The following is an 18,125-nucleotide window of genomic DNA, read 5'->3' on the forward strand; positions in this document are numbered from 1 at the left end:
GCGAATAGAGAGACTTGTAGAAGACCGCATCTATATGGATTGCTCCTCCTCCTTCCCCCCATTGTCTTATCTTCCTTGTTTTTTTTCCAGCAGCGGATAAATGAATGGATTTGGTAAGTGGAGCAAAAGGAGCCTGCAGGGCACCCAGTGGGGCTTTACCATGTTCAGGTTCTGAACTGAACTCTGCTGAGCAGGCTGTCTGCCTGAAAATCACCCAGCCAGCCACTTAGTGGCAGAGTGCCTGCCGGGTTCAGCCCCCAGAACCCTTACAAAGAGGGAAGAAAAAGGAAAGAGAGTCAACTGCAGGTATCCAGGTGTTGAGGGAGGGGGAGGTATCTCAATACAAAAACACAACACAAAACAACCCTAGATACAAGGATATTGAACAGGAGCCATCTTTATTTTATAAATCTTCAAATATGGTCTCTTTAGGATTTTCAGTATTAGGAAGCAGGAGCCCTCGGGACATAGGACTGTTCTCTCATGAGGAAAATCGCATCCCTGTGTTTCTCCAAGTCAGGAATCAGCTGAGCTATTCTGCTTATCAAATGTATAAATATTTTCAAGTGTGGAAAAATATTTCGGTTCTGATTTTGAAGCACATGCTATTCAAGGCATCGAGTTTCTTCAACACTGAAACTGTCCACAACTCGAGGCCTGGAGGACAAGCCACTTTTTAAATATCCCATATTTACTGAGAAAACCTAGAGCCATAAAAAAATGATACGATAGTACCTACATAAGAAACTATACATTAACTGGTTTTTTTTTTCAGAAGTAATTGAAATTTTTCAAAACTCAAAACACAAAATAGTAAATTTTCACTTACTATAACACAGTTCAAGTATTCTCTTAAGTTTACATTTAGCCAGCTAGAACACATTAAGTAACTCTATAAAATCGCGTTCCTTTCAAGATTACCGCTATACAAAATAGTGTGTCCATCACTACTCAGAATCATTCGAGCACATGGAAAGAAAGATGACCTCAGAGAGGTCTTTATGAGCAAGTATTAACACACAGAAGACTGCACACATTAGTAATAAAGCATTTGTAGGCAACTCCCCAAGTACTTGAATTCATGTAAACAAAGACTAGGCATATTCCTGTAGGGAGAATATGTACTAACCTAGATTAAAATATATGCAAATGGCTGCTACTTTTGAACCATATATTACTGGGATATCACACAAAACCAAGAGACATTACCTTATCCTTTTTAATAACTAAAAATGTTAACGAATTTGTGAAATACAGGGTTGATACTTTTTAAGGCTAATAATGAAAAGGAGTAATTTTGCAAACCGGTATCCATCTGTTTGTCAGAAATAAATACAGTTATCTCAATGTATTGCTTCACGGGAGCGCATCTTCTCTGCCTTAGCCATGACATTCAATCAGTAGTTTAAAAACAGATTCTCCACACCGAGCCGTGAGTCTTCTACCTTGTCAGCTGCCCGACAACTTTCAAAAGAGTTTTATTCTCCTGCTTGAGCTGTTCATTTTCATCTTCTATGTCATCAAGGTCCTGGGGAAGAGAGAAAACACTTTAAAAAATACTGAAAAACATTCTAAAGGAGACTTGAAATAAAAATAAAACACAAAGATAACTCGTTTACCAATTAATTTTAAAGTAATAAGCTCTAAAAATTACACGGACTATGCTCTAACGTTACTTGACTAGGCCAATTCTCCTGGAACACTCAGTTTTTCAAAACCAGCCAGAAGTCAAGGTTTTAAAATTGTGACACCAGACACACACACACACACACACACACACACACACACACACACACACACACACACACACGTGTTCCCTGTGCTAGAATTCTAGCCACAAATACATAGATAGCCATATGGCCCGTACTAAAACCATAGTAAGTTTTAGCTATGAGAAATATCAGTTGAAGGAAGAGTAGGCATGTAACGACTTATCTTTGCAGTTTAGAATATTAAAACTTGACAGAGTTCACCTGTATCACAAGAGCCATACAGCACTGTCGTGAGCGTACATTTTGTCGTTGGACTATCAGGCAGATGATTAAAGTGTTAGCAAAGTCAGAATTTGCACCTATTCACAGACTGAACAAACGCTAAGAAACAAGTCTGTTCAAATTATTATAAAAATGAGGCTTCTAAAATTACTGCAACTGAGATCTGCCTAAATTTAAGTGAAATGATAAAATACATTCGTGCATCATTAAGCAATACACTTGAAAAGGGCTCCTAAAATTAAAACTGTTAACACACATTCATGAGTCATGACTAAATGACAAACTTAGTAGGGAAGCGGCTTTCTGCTTATTTTTAATGCTCTTGGTGTCTGAGACAGCACAAACACATCACGGGCATCACAAATATTTGCCGAGCCTCTTAAACTGAATTCCAGCACAAATAAAGGCATGCTTATAGTGGATCAAGATGAAAGACTACATAAGACCCAAGTCAAATACTGGCCCAGCCAACAGCGACACGCAACCTCTAGCAAGCTAACTGGGGTGCCTCTGTCCTTACCCACAGCTTGCAGACATCTCCGAGCTGCGTTAGAAGATGCTGGCTCCGAAGCCCCCTCCTTTGGAGTGGCATATGGGCTCAAACCCACGGCATTGCCCAACCTAGGCAAGCACTTTACCAATAATTATTTTGTGGTTAGGAATGGATTAGGGGACCAAGCCTTGTCTCCCTGAAGTGAACCTTTCTTTCTTCCATCCCTTAAAATCCTCTAAAAAAGCAGACCAATGGCATCTCTTCTCATCACAGCCCCCTGAGTAGATGCTTCCGACTTTGAGCAGGAGGGAAGTCTAGGGCTGAACACTAAAAGGAAGGGCTCCAAACCCAACACTGCAGGGCTTGGGACCTCAACTCAGGGCTGGCAAAATTCTTTGTATTGTTTGAAGATGTGGTGAGAAACTCGGCTTATAGGATGAAACTAGAAGTCTCACCATTAATGGCTGCTTTATTAACCAAGGCAATGAACAGGTTCTCCACCCTCCCGTGCTTTCATCCAGCTACTCAAAACACAAAGCGAAACAAACAGAAACACACACAGAAAACAAAATCAACCCTGGCATCGAAACGCAAAAAGACTTACTCTGTTTAACAAATCGATCTCTTCCTTGAGTTTTCCGATCATTTCCTCTTTGTCTTGCATCAGTCTCACAAGCCTGAGGTTTTCTTGCCTTTCTCTGGCTATTTCCTGGTGAACACAGATCACAAAGCATTAACTGGGAGCAGGTTGCTCATAGTATTTTAAAATGACCAACACCCATCAATCACAGCCCAGGACTGTAGACATTGGCCAACCCCCTTTCAGCCACATCAGTCACAGAAGACAGGCCTGTGACGACAATGCCACCTCACCCCTTTGTCAAGGAAAGGGTATCTGTATACTTCTTAAAAGAACAATATTGAAAACATTTGTTGATGTGGGATGTCCTTCCATATATGTGTTGCTTTTATTGGTTAATGAATAAAGCTGCTTTGGCCTATGTCAGGGCAGAATACAGCCAGGCTGGAGGGGATAAAGAGAGTAGGCGGAGTCATGAAGATGCCAAAAGAGACAGCTGTAGAACCTTACCAGTAGGTCACAGCCTTCTGGTGATACATACATGAACAGAAATGGGTTAATTTAAGATATAAGAGCTAGGCAGGAATACGCCTTAGCTGTAGGCCAAGTAGTGTTGCAGTTAACATAGTTTCTGTGTGATTATTCGGGTCTGTGAGGCTGGGAAACCAATGTGCAGGGGCTCTGTTTACAGCTACTCAAGGCTGCCAGATGCCAGGAACTAAGCCCAGCTCTTCTTGAACCTCCTGGAGTCTTCTCAGAGGAACTTATTAAAAAGCAATCACGTGTGGTCTCTAAACCTTTAAATTTAAATAATGATTCCAATTAGAAACGGGTGCAAGCTTCAATGTAACCTACAAGTAACCACTGGGCCAGTAGTCAATTATGTAACTCTCAAGATAATCTTTGTATCGCAGAAAGTGACCTCCGTGCATGAAAACAAAACATATTTCAACCGATTATTTCAGCACCATTATCGATTTTTAGATCAATGTCCGCGGGACACAGCCGAGATTCTGCAGTTCCTAACCTTCATGGCGGCATTTGACTTGCTGTCGAAACATCTGTAAGCAGGTTTATCTTATTCCTACGTGAAAATGATTAGAACCGAGTATCTCACCCCTTGCTAGTGCCCCCCCTCCCGTTTTGGGGCACAATGCCGTGAAACGGAGAGAAGAATGCTAAGACGTGTTCATTTTATTTCGAATAATTTATAATAATTTTATATATACCTTTTCGAGATCTTCAATTCTCTTTTCCAATGTGGTACTGGAGGCGAAGCTGCCCGCCATATTGGCATCTCTGCTGTGTCTGTTGAAGCCACCTCTGTCTGTTCGGGGATATCGGCTGGAGGCGTCATCTTCTGGAGCAGTGCTTGTGCTGTGGAAATAAGAGTGGGTGTTTTATATACATCCCTAGCACTCTAGACGAAAAAGAGCAAGGCGGTTTTCTCTTTAGTCTGAACAATTAGCACTCCCTGAGGACACGATGTATCTACAGCTGTAGATTCTAATCCTCATCCTAACACAACGGGGGTAAATGTATAACAGCACATGAATTCTTCGGGCCAATAACCAAGTGGCTGTTAGTGTCAGGGACTGTTCCAGGTGCTGAAGATGTCTATAGCAACCACAAACACGAGCTGTCCTTTCAAGAGGGAATATGGGAATATTGTACCAGGTACAGTATGGTAATGACCACCCACCACTCTAGCCAAGGCTAAACACAGCAGGGACCTGAATGGAACGGGTCTCTTAGACCACCTACAGTGAAAATTCACTTCTCCTTATCTTTTGTTTGTTTGTTTTGTTTTTGGAGACAGGGCTCTGTGTAGCCCTGGCTGTCCTCGAACTTACAGAGATCCATCTACTTCATCTCCTTAGTGCTGAGATTAAAGGTGCAGCACACAATGCCTACTACCATACAGTTTGCGAGCTTCAGGCAAGGGGCCGGAGGTTGAAACACACAAAGGCTCACACAGAGACAGAGACACAGACCTCTAGTCACTGGTAATAAGCCCTTTATTCAATAGCACCACAGAGGCTTATATACCCAACACAGTCAGGTGGGCCAACAGGTGAAAACCGTATCCTCTGATCCTCAAGGCCAAGGCAACACGTGCTCGTGAAGCAGAGCTGGTAAACAACTTTGACACAGCTTTCAGTAACTCAAATCAGAAGGAAAGGAAAGATCTCTAGCAGGGAAGAGTAGCTGGAGACCAGGACTCTAAATGGTCCCAACATAAAGGTGTACATCACCAATAATGCCTGGCTTACATTTTCTTTAAAAAGGCTTTTTATTTTCCAAAGTTCAATGTCTGGTTAAATTCCAAAACTTAAAATCGAAATATAATTGGAACAATAATAAAGAACTGCCTAAAGTTGCGTATTTCCAGCTGAAAGTTTGTACACAGGCAACTTCTTATATATACGCTGGTAACTTACTATTCATACTACAAACTTAGCCAACACTCACTTAAATTAAATGCTTATAGCTGATTTATGCATTGTCACTATTTAAAGAATTCCATGTAACAAGCTTTCCTTTGCTCTATTGTCTCCTACTACATAAAAATTACTCCCAAAATGAGTTCCAGGACGTCAGGGATACACAGAAAAACTTTATTGGAAAAACAAAAACAAAAAAACCCAAAAACATTGATTGAAAATCTACAGGCTTATGCTTTTTAAAATTTTTGTTTCCAATCTTCCAGAGTAGCCACTTGAAATACTTGCCATCAGAGATCTTTTCGACCTATCCGATCTTAGGGGATCTGACAGTAATTTTCACGCAATGCCACGGCAACTGCTGCCTTTGTCAATTATGCGAACTTGGAAGCCCGCGAAGGCAAGCTATGGGAAGCTTTGCCCTATAATTTCTACCTTTTCTTTCTTTGATCTTATCTGCCACTGACAAACATCTGACATTCCTTCCTCGCACAAAAGGTTAAGATAATTAAAAAAGAGAGAAGTGGGGAGTGGGGTTGTGCTGGGAGCCAAGTAAGTCTCCGGCGCGTATTTATAAAGCTGGCGGCCAAACTGCGTTCTTATCTTGCAAAAACAGCCAAAGTTCATCCTGAAGTTCAAATACTCCGGACTGAAATTTTCCCTTTGAAAGCCAATGTATAACCACTTAGCATACAAGAGTCGATTAGCTTGGATGATAAGATCAACCCCGAGCTAACAGTTTTCAGGAGTCTCAGACTGAAAACATTATTGGTAATTCCCCAGTGCCTTTAAGTGGACTACCACAAATTCGGTCGGCGGAGTTCGGCTCACACAGCAAGGCTTTCTCAAAGGGGAAGGTACCGCTTACGTTCTCACGCACGCACGCAAGCACGCACGCGCCTTCTGGGCGACTTCTGGGTGTGGCCACTTTGTCATGATCACAGTGGGGGATTACAAAAGCAAAGCAAAACTGCAAACTACGCGTAGCCCCCTTTTAAAATTCATGTATTTTACGCGAGTTGTGCCCATCAGCAATGAGGCTGAAAAATAACTTGTGCCAATAATCAACGTGCCCATCGCCTATGGAAGCTGTCTTGAGAGCGGACGGTCTCAAACTGTCTTGATCCTAATAACATGCAACTTCTCATGGTTCCCTTAGCAACCTACGCACTTTGCAGACCTGACTAGTCTATACCCTATGCACTACGCTTACCTGACTAGTCTATACCCTACTCACATATCGGCGTAGGCGATGAACGTACGCATATAGAGGTCAGAGGACAGGATGGAGTGTCATTCCTCAAGCATGGTCACATTTATTTACTTACTTTTTTTTTTTTTAAATTGAGATAGAATCTCTTCGTTTGCTCAGAGCTCACTAAATAGGTTTAGCAATCTTCGGGACCTACGTGCCTCTGTTTCCACAGTGCAGGGATTATAAAGCCATGCTCAGGCTGCCATGGCTGAATTTTTTAATGTAGGCTCTGGGAATCAAATTCAGGTCCTTGAACTTCCGGGCAGAACCATTCCTCCAGCCCTGTCATGTTTTAACACTGGCGACCTGAAGAAAGACTTGGTAAAAATCTCACGAAGTACAAACTAATGGTAATGATAACCCTGAACATGTGTTTATGATGAAGCCTAATGTATCCTATTAATTTATTTCGAGCCTATTTACGTCATGCATTCAAATACCGCATAAATTTAAGGCTTGCACTGTTTCATTGGCCAATACGTCTTCGTGAGCAATGCGCTATAGACTTAGCATTTCTCGATCGTCACAGCTGAAGTCTGAACTCAGCTTTACTGAGAAATGACACTTCCCAACCAAACCCGTGAAGACGCATCCTGTACCTCTCTGGAATGACTTCCAGGATCACTATTCAATCTTCCCTTACTGTCACAATCAGAAAAGGTGTGTCTGTTCTCATCAAAAAAAAGTCCAGCAAAGCTTGCTTTGATGTTAGTAAATTAGAATCCCAGATAAATACAAATTTCTTAAGATTTAGGAAACCATTTTAAAAGGAGAAACTTAAAATAATGAAAATATATTTTTATTTATTTTTAGCAGTCAATTCTACATTCAAATTGTTTCATTTCTGGAACTCAAATCTGACTAACACTAACACAGTTTCTAAGCACGACAAATGCTCGTACCTTCCTCAATTCTTACAGGGATTTTTAGTCACAAATGACTGATACAAAATGCCAGATGCTTCGACAGCCTCCAGACTAACAGGCAACTTCCTTGTACCAATCTATGCCCTATGCAAATACGACCACTCTAAACCCTAGGCCCAGATCTGAACAGTGTACCCTAGGCCCAGATCTGAACAGTGTACCCTAAGCCCAGATCTAAACAGTGTACCCTAAGCCCAGATCTGAACAGTGTACCCTAGGCCCAGATCTGAACAGTGTACCCTAGGCCCAGATCTGAACAGTGTACCCTAGGCCCAGATCTAAACAGTGTACCCTAGGCCCAGATCTGAACAGTGTACCCTAGGCCCAGATCTAAACAGTGTACCATAAGCCCAGATCTAAACAGTGTACCCTAGGCCCAGATCTAAACAGTGTACCCTAGGCCCACATCTAAACAGTGTACCCTAGGCCCAGATCTGAACAGTGTACCCTAGGCCCAGATCTGAACAGTATACCCTAGGCCCAGATCTGAACAGTGTACCCTAGGTCCAGATCTAAACAGTGTACCCTAGGCCCAGATCTGAACAGTGTACCCTAGGCACAGATCTAAACAGTGTTTCCTAGGCCCAGATCTGAACAGTGTACCCTAGGCACAGATTGAAAAAAACTAAAATTTGTTTTATTTATTTATGCTACAAATATTCATTCTTACAGGAAATGCCTATTTAAACCTCAAGAAACTACTGCATATGCTTTCTTCTTCCTGAGGATCTAGTTTGATAAGGATTTAATAACCCATGATACAGAAATTCAAAGCATGATCCATCTGCCTATTTGCCTTTAAAGGCTACCACAGAGATGCAGAATCTGGAAAGTGTCTAAGAAATTTCCTTAAAACCTCCAAATCCTTTTTAGTTCCTGAGCACAGGCATGACCTTGTGCGTCTTACCAGATGAACAGCCATGTGTCACGCATGCGCTTATGCATTTGGTCATGCTTCTCGTAAAGTTCCTAAGCCTGGATCATTAGCTAAACTAGATAATTTATAAACCCATTAAACAAACAGTCTAACTTCAATATTGTGCAACGGGGACAACATGGACAAAGAAACTCGCTTTCTGAACACCTTCAGGGTCGACCGTTGGGCAAGGGGTTCAAGACAACAGGCCTGGGGCTGGAGAGATGGCTCAGTGGTTAAGAGCATTGCCTGCTCTTCCAAAGGTCATGAGTTCAATTCCCGGCAGCCACATGGTGGCTCACAACCATCTGTAATGAGGTCTGCAGACATACACACAGACAGAATATTGTATACTGTATACATAATAAATAAATATTTAAAAAAAAAAGACAACAGGCCTATATAGCCATGAACAGGACTGGTGGTCAAATCCCAATGGCTGCATTTTTTTTCCCCTCTAGAGAAAAAGGTAAATAAAACCAAGAGAGGGGTGAACACCTGTAACGCAAGTTCCTTGAGGAGGCTGAGGGAGGAGGAGCTACTCGGGCCCTGAAGTTAAAGAACACCCTACACAATGAAACACCAACTCAAAGCAAAAAGCAATCAATCAATCAATTTATTGATAGTACACGGAGATTGTAGTAATGAACACCTGCACAGGTCCTCTTGTACACACACCCCCTTGGGAAAGCCACTCACTTATCTAAAGCTAACAGCAGCTGGGAATACAGCACAGCAGCAGGGCCCTGGCCTCACGTGTATGAGGGCCTAAATTCAATGTCCAGCGCCGAAACAAATAAGGGCAATGGGAAGCCATTAAAGCAGGAACTGGAATAGAACCGCTTTGACAAAACACACTGCGAATCAGCAGGGACACCACAGCAGTTAGGTCAGGTACGATAATTCACGTAGGCTATGGTGGTAGAGCAACGAACAGCCCACAAGTAATCTTAATAAGGGCTGCATTACCAGGTAAAGACGAGATAATGAAATAATAATAATAATAAAAAAAAATAACAAAGTAGTTCTTGCAGGCCTGAAGCCCTGGGTTCACACAGTGTCTGAGCCTCCAGCCTTAGTATTCTACTGTTTGTTTTTTATTTATTTATTTATTTATTTAGTTTTGTTTTGTTTTTTCGAGACAGGGTTTCTCTGTGGTTTTGGAGCCTGTCCTGGAACTAGCTCTTGTAGACCAGGCTGGTCTCGAACTCACAGAGATCCATCTGCCTCTGCCTCCCCAGTGCTGAGATTAAAGGCGTGCGCCACCACCGCCCGGCTAGTATTCTACTGTTGAATACACTGAGCTTAGCCTGCTTTCCAGGTATCTAACAATGGCAGATTCCTTTTTGTAGCACATAAGACAAAACAGAAAGAAACCCAATTCTAAGAGAGTTGATGGCGACTCAACGCAATAAATACAAAGAAGAAAGGACAAAGAAGGCTGAGACAGGAAGAAAGCCATGGTAGGATGTATAATGGAGTCCTGCCGCAATACAGAAAAACACTGACACGTCCTAGGCGATGGTTCATACACTTTGTTTTTAAACATTTTACTTGTTTATTATTTATTATGTATACAATATTCTGTCTATGTGTATGTCTGCAGGCCAGAAGAGGACGCCAGACCTCATTACGGATGGTTGTGAGCCACCATGTGGTTGCTGGGAATTGAACTCAGAACCTTTGGAAGAGCAGGCAATGCTCTCAACCACTGAGCCATCTCTCCAGCCCCCTCATACACTTTTTTGTTTTTGTGTTTTTTTAGACAGGGTTTCTCTTGTTCAGCTGTGGTTTGTCCTGTCCCTTTAAGAGACAAGCCCCGCCCACTCTCTCCCTCATCCACTGAGGCAGGTAGATCTTCTTTCCTGCTTGCAGCCTGAGTCTCTTCTTTTCTGTCTGTCTGTCTCCCTCTCTCTAAGAGGCAGCTTCTGCCTTTCCTTTCTCCCCACTTCTCCCCTTCCCCCTTCTGTTTCTCTCTCTCCTTTTCCCCCTCTCCCTTTCCCTTCATAACCCACTAAATAAATATACAACTTCACTCTGTATGGCGTGCCTATCCACGTCTCCGTCTCTCACTGGCTGTATGGCTGCCTGCCCAGGCCCAGTGGCCTTTGGAGACCTGCGGTGTGGTCTCGTGGCCCACTGCCCACTGCTGCCACTTGACCTGCAGCATTTCACTTAAACCCTAACAAGGACTATCACCATGCACTCCAGTTCTGAAACAGAAGAGTTTCCCAGCCCTCCCTGGCTCTGAATCTGTTCTGAAGAACTGCCTCATGTCTAGGCTTTAATTCACAGAACGAACACACTTGGGACCTCTCTCCAACCGCTTAGAGTCCAAATCCCCATAGATCAGGTAGCCGCTGCCTGAAGAACAGAGCCACTGCTCTAGGGACAGAAGCCACTGCATCTCGTCCAACCTGCACGCTTGCAAATGTTTGAACACACTTGCAGTGAAAGCTGCAAACTCAGGAACCTGGCTAGATCAGCTGCAGAGCTGTGAACCTACAACACAAGTCTATGCCACACCCTATGCCTCAAGATTAGATAGCGCAGCTCCGGCAGGCTCACACCTAAAGCTCTATCTCCTTCAAATTCCTCCTACTTGGTGCTTCAACTGCGGCTGCGGCAGTCAGCACTCTTCTGAGACGCCTAATACGTCTCTCATCAGCCTGTGAGCCAGTGCTAGTGGCCGACGTCAGACGTCTCGGCGTTACTGCCGATCCTATCGTGGGGCCCGAAAACATGGGGCACTGCAGGTTACACTGGTAGAGGGCTTGGTGCCATCAGCACTTACTTCTGCCAGGTCCTAGACGGACCCGTCTGCACTCAGTCACCTCCCAACTACCAACGCTCACCTTTGCACGTTTTCCCTTTTGCAAATGGCACCCCAGCCTCGCACCTGGACCGCTGCCACCCGGACTTGTCTTTCAGCGGGACCCGTGGTCCCACACTCCCGGTGCCCATGTCCACTACAAAGCTGAATAACTAACTGCTTCCACAAACACCTGCAGTTTAGCTGGGCCAGGCAATGATGAACATAACTGGAAAAAAAAATATCATGTGGAGGCCACGCTTCTATACTGATAACAACACCATAGCATCTATCTAAACGACCACTTCAATTCATGTAAAGGGAAAAGATTTCCCCTAGAAAACTACTACATAGGAGCTGGAGAGATGGTTCAGAGGTTAAGAGCACTGCCTGCTCTTCCAAAGGTCCTGACTTCAATTCCCAGCAACCACATGGTGGCTCACAACCATCTGTAATGAGGTCTGGTGCCCTCTTCTGGCCTGCAGGCATACACACAGACAGAATATTGTATACATAATAAATACATAAATATTTTTTAAAAACTACTACATAAAATTGAAAGAAGACAGCACAGTGCAGCGCAGTAGCTATAGAGATAACGTAAGAGCCCAAGACACATGAAAACACAAGGAAGCATACGTGCGATAGGACAAAATAACTCTAGAACAGTGGTTCTAAATCAGTAGTGGCAATCCCTTTGGGTCAAACAATCCTTTCAAGGGGTTGTATATTAGATATCCTGCATATCAGATATTTGCATTATGATTCGTAAGAGTAGCAAATTAGAGTTATGAAGTAGCCACAAAAATAATTTTATGTCTGGGGGTTACCCCAACACAAGGAACTACATTAACCCAGCTCTAGGAAGGTTGAGACCCACTGCACATGAAAGAAATCTATGAAGTTCTTGGAAAGAAATTCAAAATAATGGTCCCAAGGAAACCAAATGAGATACAAGAGAATATAAGTAAATAATTCAACAGGTGAAGGCCACGGCCGTGCTATCAATGAGAAGTTTAACAGAGATAAGAATCATATAAAAGACGGCAGGCGTCTGTGTCTCCCCGAAACCGGCTGTCGTGATCTGCGCCCAGGGAGCCTACAAGGGCACTTCTGTGGTGCGCCATGCCTTTCTTTGATGTGCAGAAAAAGCTGGGCATTAGCCTCGATCGCCACTTTGTATTCCAAAGTGTCGAGCAGCCCTTCAAGATTCCCTCCCGATGTCATGCTTTCGAAAAAGAGTGGATAGAGTGTGTACATGGCATTGGTGCTACCCGGGCTAAAAGTGAGTGCAAGATAGAATTTGAAGATTTCGAGGAATGTTATCTTCGGAATAAAACGATGAAGCGCCTGGGTGAAATCAAACGACAGTGGGCTAAGCTAGTTAAAGAGGGGAAATACACTCCTCCGCCTCACCACATGAACCGGAGGAACCCAGGCCCTGAGCAGAGCAGGTGGACGCTGCTTTTTCATGCTGTTTTCCGCTGGGAGAAAGTCTAATGAAAACTGCTTCATTGAGTACATAAAAATAAAGAATCATATAAAAAAGAAACCAGCAGGGCCGGGCGATGGTGGCGCATGCCTTTAATCCCAGCACTCGGGAGGCAGAGGCAGGCGGATCTCTGTGAGTTCGAGACCAGCCTGGTCTACAGAGCTAGTTCCAGGACAGGCTCCAAAGCCACAGAGAAACCCTGTCTCGAAAAACCAAAAAAAAAAAAAAAAAAAAAAAAAGAAACCAGCAGCAACTGAGACGCTGAATCACTCAATCAATGAAAGGATTAGAAGACCAAAGGAAGACAGGTACGTGGGGAAAAAAAAGATGGGGATAGGATAAAAAAGGGTGGAAGAGATAGAGGAGGGCGAGGGAGGATGTAAGCAAAATGCTCTCCGTATGTGCATGAAGCTGTCGAAGAACTTCGACCAATACAAAAAAGAACATGCAGCAGAGGGACCTGAGAGTGTCCCTGTGTCAGCACAATAAAGGGAGCAGACTGGCATCACTCGTGGAGAAATGAAAGCCACAGCGGTGAGAGGCACAGGAGGCCAGGCACAAAGGTTGATCTCTGAGACAGACAGGAAGGCAGTGGCCACTAGAGACCAGGAGGGAGAGGGGGGAAATGGAGGTTATGTGATGTATGCAGACACACAGCTACATAGGAGGGATTTGCTCTGGCGTTCTAGATCACAGTAGGGGAATTTAGTCCACAGCAGTTTATGATATACTTTAGAATAAATGGGACTACAGAAATTCCTAAAAACAGGCAGATGATAAACATAAGGTATGGATATCCTAATTGCCTGAATTTGATCATTACACCACCATTCAGTAAATTATTACTGTACTCTGTAATCATGAACAAATAATCAATTAAAAAAAAAAACCAACAAAACCAAGTGTTAGAATTTCACTTATTAGCTATAAGACCCCTGAATGTTAGGCATGTCGATGCATAAATGAAACCCTATGTGTGTGTAAAAGCAAAGAAGAATTGCAAAAAATTTAAATCAGCTCTTCAGCCCTCCACACATACTAGATTCGAAAGAAATGCGGTGATAATCATGACTGATAGTGTTACTTGATTATGTTGCCAAATTTAGCTGCTTATCCTAAAACAGAAATGTTTTCAACCTATTTTATGGGCCGGATATGCACAATGGAAAATATTCAGAATTTTAAAAAAACAATCTGCTTTATGAACCCCGAAAGGTTTGTGATGTTCTAGTTAGGAATGTTAATACAAACCGACGATCCAACGAGAACTGTCTACTCTTGGCTACAGAGATATTGACTAGGATGTTCAGTAAAGGGAAAGGAAAGCAGGATCAATGGAGATAAGCAACCCCCCTTTACTGGAAGTTTTGCCCCTTCTGGGAATTTTCACATCTGTGGGAAGATGAGAGGGCGCTGCTGTGTTCAGGAAAAATAACACTGTTATTCTGAAGCCATCCTGAGAACGACATTGGTAGCATTAAGAGATTACAGTCCGAGGAATTTTCCACTAATACAGCCATTTGAAAGCCCAGCAATGGGATGAAATACAAGACTCATGGGTAAAACCTTATTAAACAATGGGTATCGAACATTCAGAAGTGCTAGGCGGATCACGACCTTCTAAGTCCCCCACTGAGCACACCGCACACAGCTGGGCTGTGCTCACCCAGACTCTCACCACCCTGCTGAACCCCACAACCTGCTTGTCATCCTCCCCTTCCTTTAAGTGCAAGCACATCCAACTAAAACGCAAAGCCAACACCCAGACTCCATTAAAACTGCGACACATACTCACTGTAAGAAACAGGAAAGAGTTTAAAAAGGAATCGCTGTCCACTAAAGGGCCACAGACCTATCTCAAATTCCTGATTGACTTTCCAGACCTTTTTTTCTTTTTTTAATTCAAAGGTTTTTTTCTGGTTTGTCTCTGTCCAGTTTCACTTAATCCCACGCTCATGCGGCTCACGGGCTTAGAAGCAGGAGGCCACCTGTACATTGCCAACTAAGGATGCCACTAATGTCACCTGATGCCTACATCTTTCCTGTACTCGACATGTATAAATTTAAGAATATTTGTTCAGGGGCTGCTTCCCAGCACCCACATGGTACTCACAGTCATTTAAGTACCAGTTCTGTGGGTCTCATGCCCCATCCTGACCTTTGCTGGTACCAGGGCAGACACAAAACAAAAGCTTTACATCTTTCAGTGTTTCTTCAGAGTATCTCAAATCAAATACACTTACGTTATAGAAGTCTTTCCACATAAACAAAGGCAAAGATTTAAGTTTATTAAGCTATCTGCCCAGAGGTAAACCTCCCGGACTGCAACGTGTGCTAGTGAAATCCGGTGCACGGTAAAAAAAAAAAAAAAAAAAAAAAAAAAAAAAAATCAACACAAGCCGCATGAGAAAATGAAGCTAAGCACATAGTCTCAAAAAAACTACTTTCACTGACGTAGTAAATGGGGTGAGAGAGGGGAAAGAAATGTTACCACAGTCCTAAATATGTCAAATAAAGGTGGTATTTTATGACAAAGAGGTGAAATACACTTATGGCTGGCGTCACAAGACTTCCACGTGGCTCGTGATTTCTTGTTTAGTTGTGAGGAAGAGGAGGGTAGGGAAGGAGGGGAAGGAGGGGCTGAAGCCAGGCTGGAAGTTACACCAGCCACAGGAAAAGCGGGGCTGCCGTTCACACTGGGCTGGCTGACAGATGTGGGCAGTACACACCCGGCTGTGTTTTGAACGTCCCTACGGAGCTGAAGGTGGGAGTCACTTTTTGTGCCCACCTCACACTCGTTCCCATTAAAACTACACGCATTAACACGTGAAATCTGAGAAAGGGTAAAGTCTGTCCCCTGATGCATCAGCCAGGACAAACTGCCTTCCCAAAGCAGGCATTACAAAGGAACTGACTCTGAAGAGAATGCTTTGCTTAACAAAAAAGGCAACAGTAGGGGCTGGAGAGATGGCTCAGTGGTTAAGAGCATTGGGTGCTCTTCCAAAGGACCCGAGTTCAATTCCCAGCCACCACATGGTGGCTCACAACCATCTGTAATGAGGGCTGGTGTCCTCTTCTGGCCTACAGACATATATGCAAACAGAATAGTGTGTGCATAATAAATAAATAAATATTTTTTTTTAAAAAAAAGGCAACAGTGGCTTCCCACAGCTGTAGGTTTTCTGGGTATCCCTATGCAGTGTATGTTAAAAAAGGCTAGGCGTTGGTGGCGCACACCTTCAATCCCAATGCTCGGGAGGCAGAGGCAGGCGGATCTCTGTGAGTTCAAGACCAGCCTGGTCTACAGAGCGAGTTCCAGGACAGGCTCCAAAGCTACAGAGAAACCCTGTCTCGAAAAAAAAACCACAGGCAGAGAGGCTGCAGCTGAGAGCAGCCACAGTTCACATGACTGGAAACTAAGTTGTAGACACCCACATCCCACTGCAGGGCTGAGGGGACACCGGATGACAGGATTAGGTTTTATCAATGCAAATTTTCTGCACTGGTCACGTTCCCATTAAGAAGTCCACACTGCTTTTAAAAGGCAGAAAAGAGGTCTCCATGGGCAAAAGCCTCTCACTGTACACGCCTGGGAGCCAAGTTCCACCCCAGCATCCCAGAGAGGGGTGGGAAGAGGACTCCGGGAAGTTGCTCCCACTGTGATGCTGCAGCCTCCTGGCCGCCTGGCTCTAACCCCTGAAACCCACAGAGAGGTGGAAGGAGAGGCAACTCTACAGAGATGCCTTCTGACCTTCCTAGGCTCGTGCTGGCACATGCACCCAGCCACGCTCCTGTCACATATGCACACAAACAAGAGCGCATTAATTAATTGAAGTCTGAAACAGTCGCGTGTGAGGATCAGCACCTACATTCTCAGAAGCTGGAGAAAACCGGAAGAGAAGAAAAGTTACGTTAACTACAGACGTGGTAGGTGAGGCCTGCGGGTTTTCTCTTACAGCACGATTTCTGGTCAAAGAGAAAATGACTTAAGGAAAGGTCACTGACTGAACTGAAACCCTTTCCTCTACAGGTAAGAAGCCCCCTGGGTGCTACCAGGCCGACTGGATAACAGTCATGCAGGGGCCTTACACACCAGTACACCTACTTATGTAACTTGCATAGGAAGAGTGTTAAGAATTATTTATTAGCTGGGTGGTAGTGACACGCCCCTTTAATCTCAGCCCGCGGGAGGCAAAAAAGCAGGGGAATCTCTGTGAGTTTGAGGCCAACCTGGTCCATAAAGGGAGTTCCAGGATAGCCACGCTATACAGAGATAGCCTGTCTCGAACCTCCCCACCCCCCGCCATCCTAAAAGAATTATTTACTAGTAAACAGCTAATACTGAACCAAACATGCTCTGAATATCCGGGGAGTTGCTACAACCGTGAAAGAAGAAAGCTTTACTACCTGTTGACTGCATTTCACATTCAACTGCAAGCAGCCCAATACAACCTAGAAAGCCCCTTGCCAAGGCCTTAAGGACCTGCATTCTCTTCTCCAATTTAACAAGGCACTAGAAACCTAACCAAGTAAAGACTCTACTGGCAGCATCGAACACCGGGAAAACGAAAACCCACAGACGCCAGCCGTTGTCCCATCTTCCCCAAACTGAGTATCAAAAATGTCACAGTCTTCCTCTCCACACGTGAAAATTAAAATGAAAAGCTAGCGGGCGTATACAGGACTTTCTAGATGAACAAACCGGAGTCTAGGTGCCATATGGCCAGCCTGAAGCTTCATGGAGCTAAAAACCTGCATTCTCAACATTCGGAGGAGACAAGGAGCGTGCAAGCAGTGAGAGAGAAGAGCACGCGGGACCGGAGACTGGAAACCCCTAGAGACTTTCCCGCGTCAGCGCCGACTGTGCGTCCGTACAAGTCACTTGGTTTACAGAAAAGACTGTCTAACGTGATGGCAGTGTTTTATCTCTCAGGCCATTGCTCATTTCTGTCATCCCCATTTGTCAGGAGACACCCCCGTTAGGAGACTCCCGTTCTCTGATCGCTACAACTTGCTGACAGATTAGTGAGGTAATGACCTGCTGACAGACGATGACAGAGAGTCCTGGGAGCTAAAGGATGGTTAATTTCAGATATATACTCTCAGCTCTACACTGCGCTTCTTAGACCATTATTAAAGTAGTCACTATACCTCAATGAAAAATTACTACAAATTTAAATTTCATTATTGACTCATTTAAGCAGGTTCTCACT

At 43.9% G+C, this 18,125-nt stretch overlaps 1 protein-coding gene and 1 pseudogene across 1 annotated transcript in view; one reads left to right on the forward strand and one right to left on the reverse strand.

Moving 5' to 3' along the window:
* Positions 1 to 379: 379 nt before the first annotated feature.
* Positions 380 to 18,125, reverse strand: part of Pawr (pro-apoptotic WT1 regulator) — a 78,788-nt gene continuing 61,042 nt past the window's right edge. The window contains exons 5-7 of the mRNA XM_075954417.1: positions 4,297 to 4,444; positions 3,092 to 3,196; positions 380 to 1,528 (exon numbers count right to left, since the gene is read on the reverse strand). Of these exons, the coding sequence (XP_075810532.1) occupies positions 1,442 to 1,528; positions 3,092 to 3,196; positions 4,297 to 4,444 (340 nt within the window). The 3' untranslated portion in view covers positions 380 to 1,441. The remainder of the gene's footprint in view (positions 1,529 to 3,091; positions 3,197 to 4,296; positions 4,445 to 18,125) is intronic.
* On the forward strand, positions 12,477 to 12,933 carry LOC142838738 (NADH dehydrogenase [ubiquinone] iron-sulfur protein 5 pseudogene; annotated as a pseudogene).

Source organism: Microtus pennsylvanicus, chromosome 20 (genome assembly GCF_037038515.1).
Source record: "Microtus pennsylvanicus isolate mMicPen1 chromosome 20, mMicPen1.hap1, whole genome shotgun sequence".
Taxonomy (NCBI): Eukaryota; Metazoa; Chordata; class Mammalia; order Rodentia; family Cricetidae; genus Microtus; species Microtus pennsylvanicus.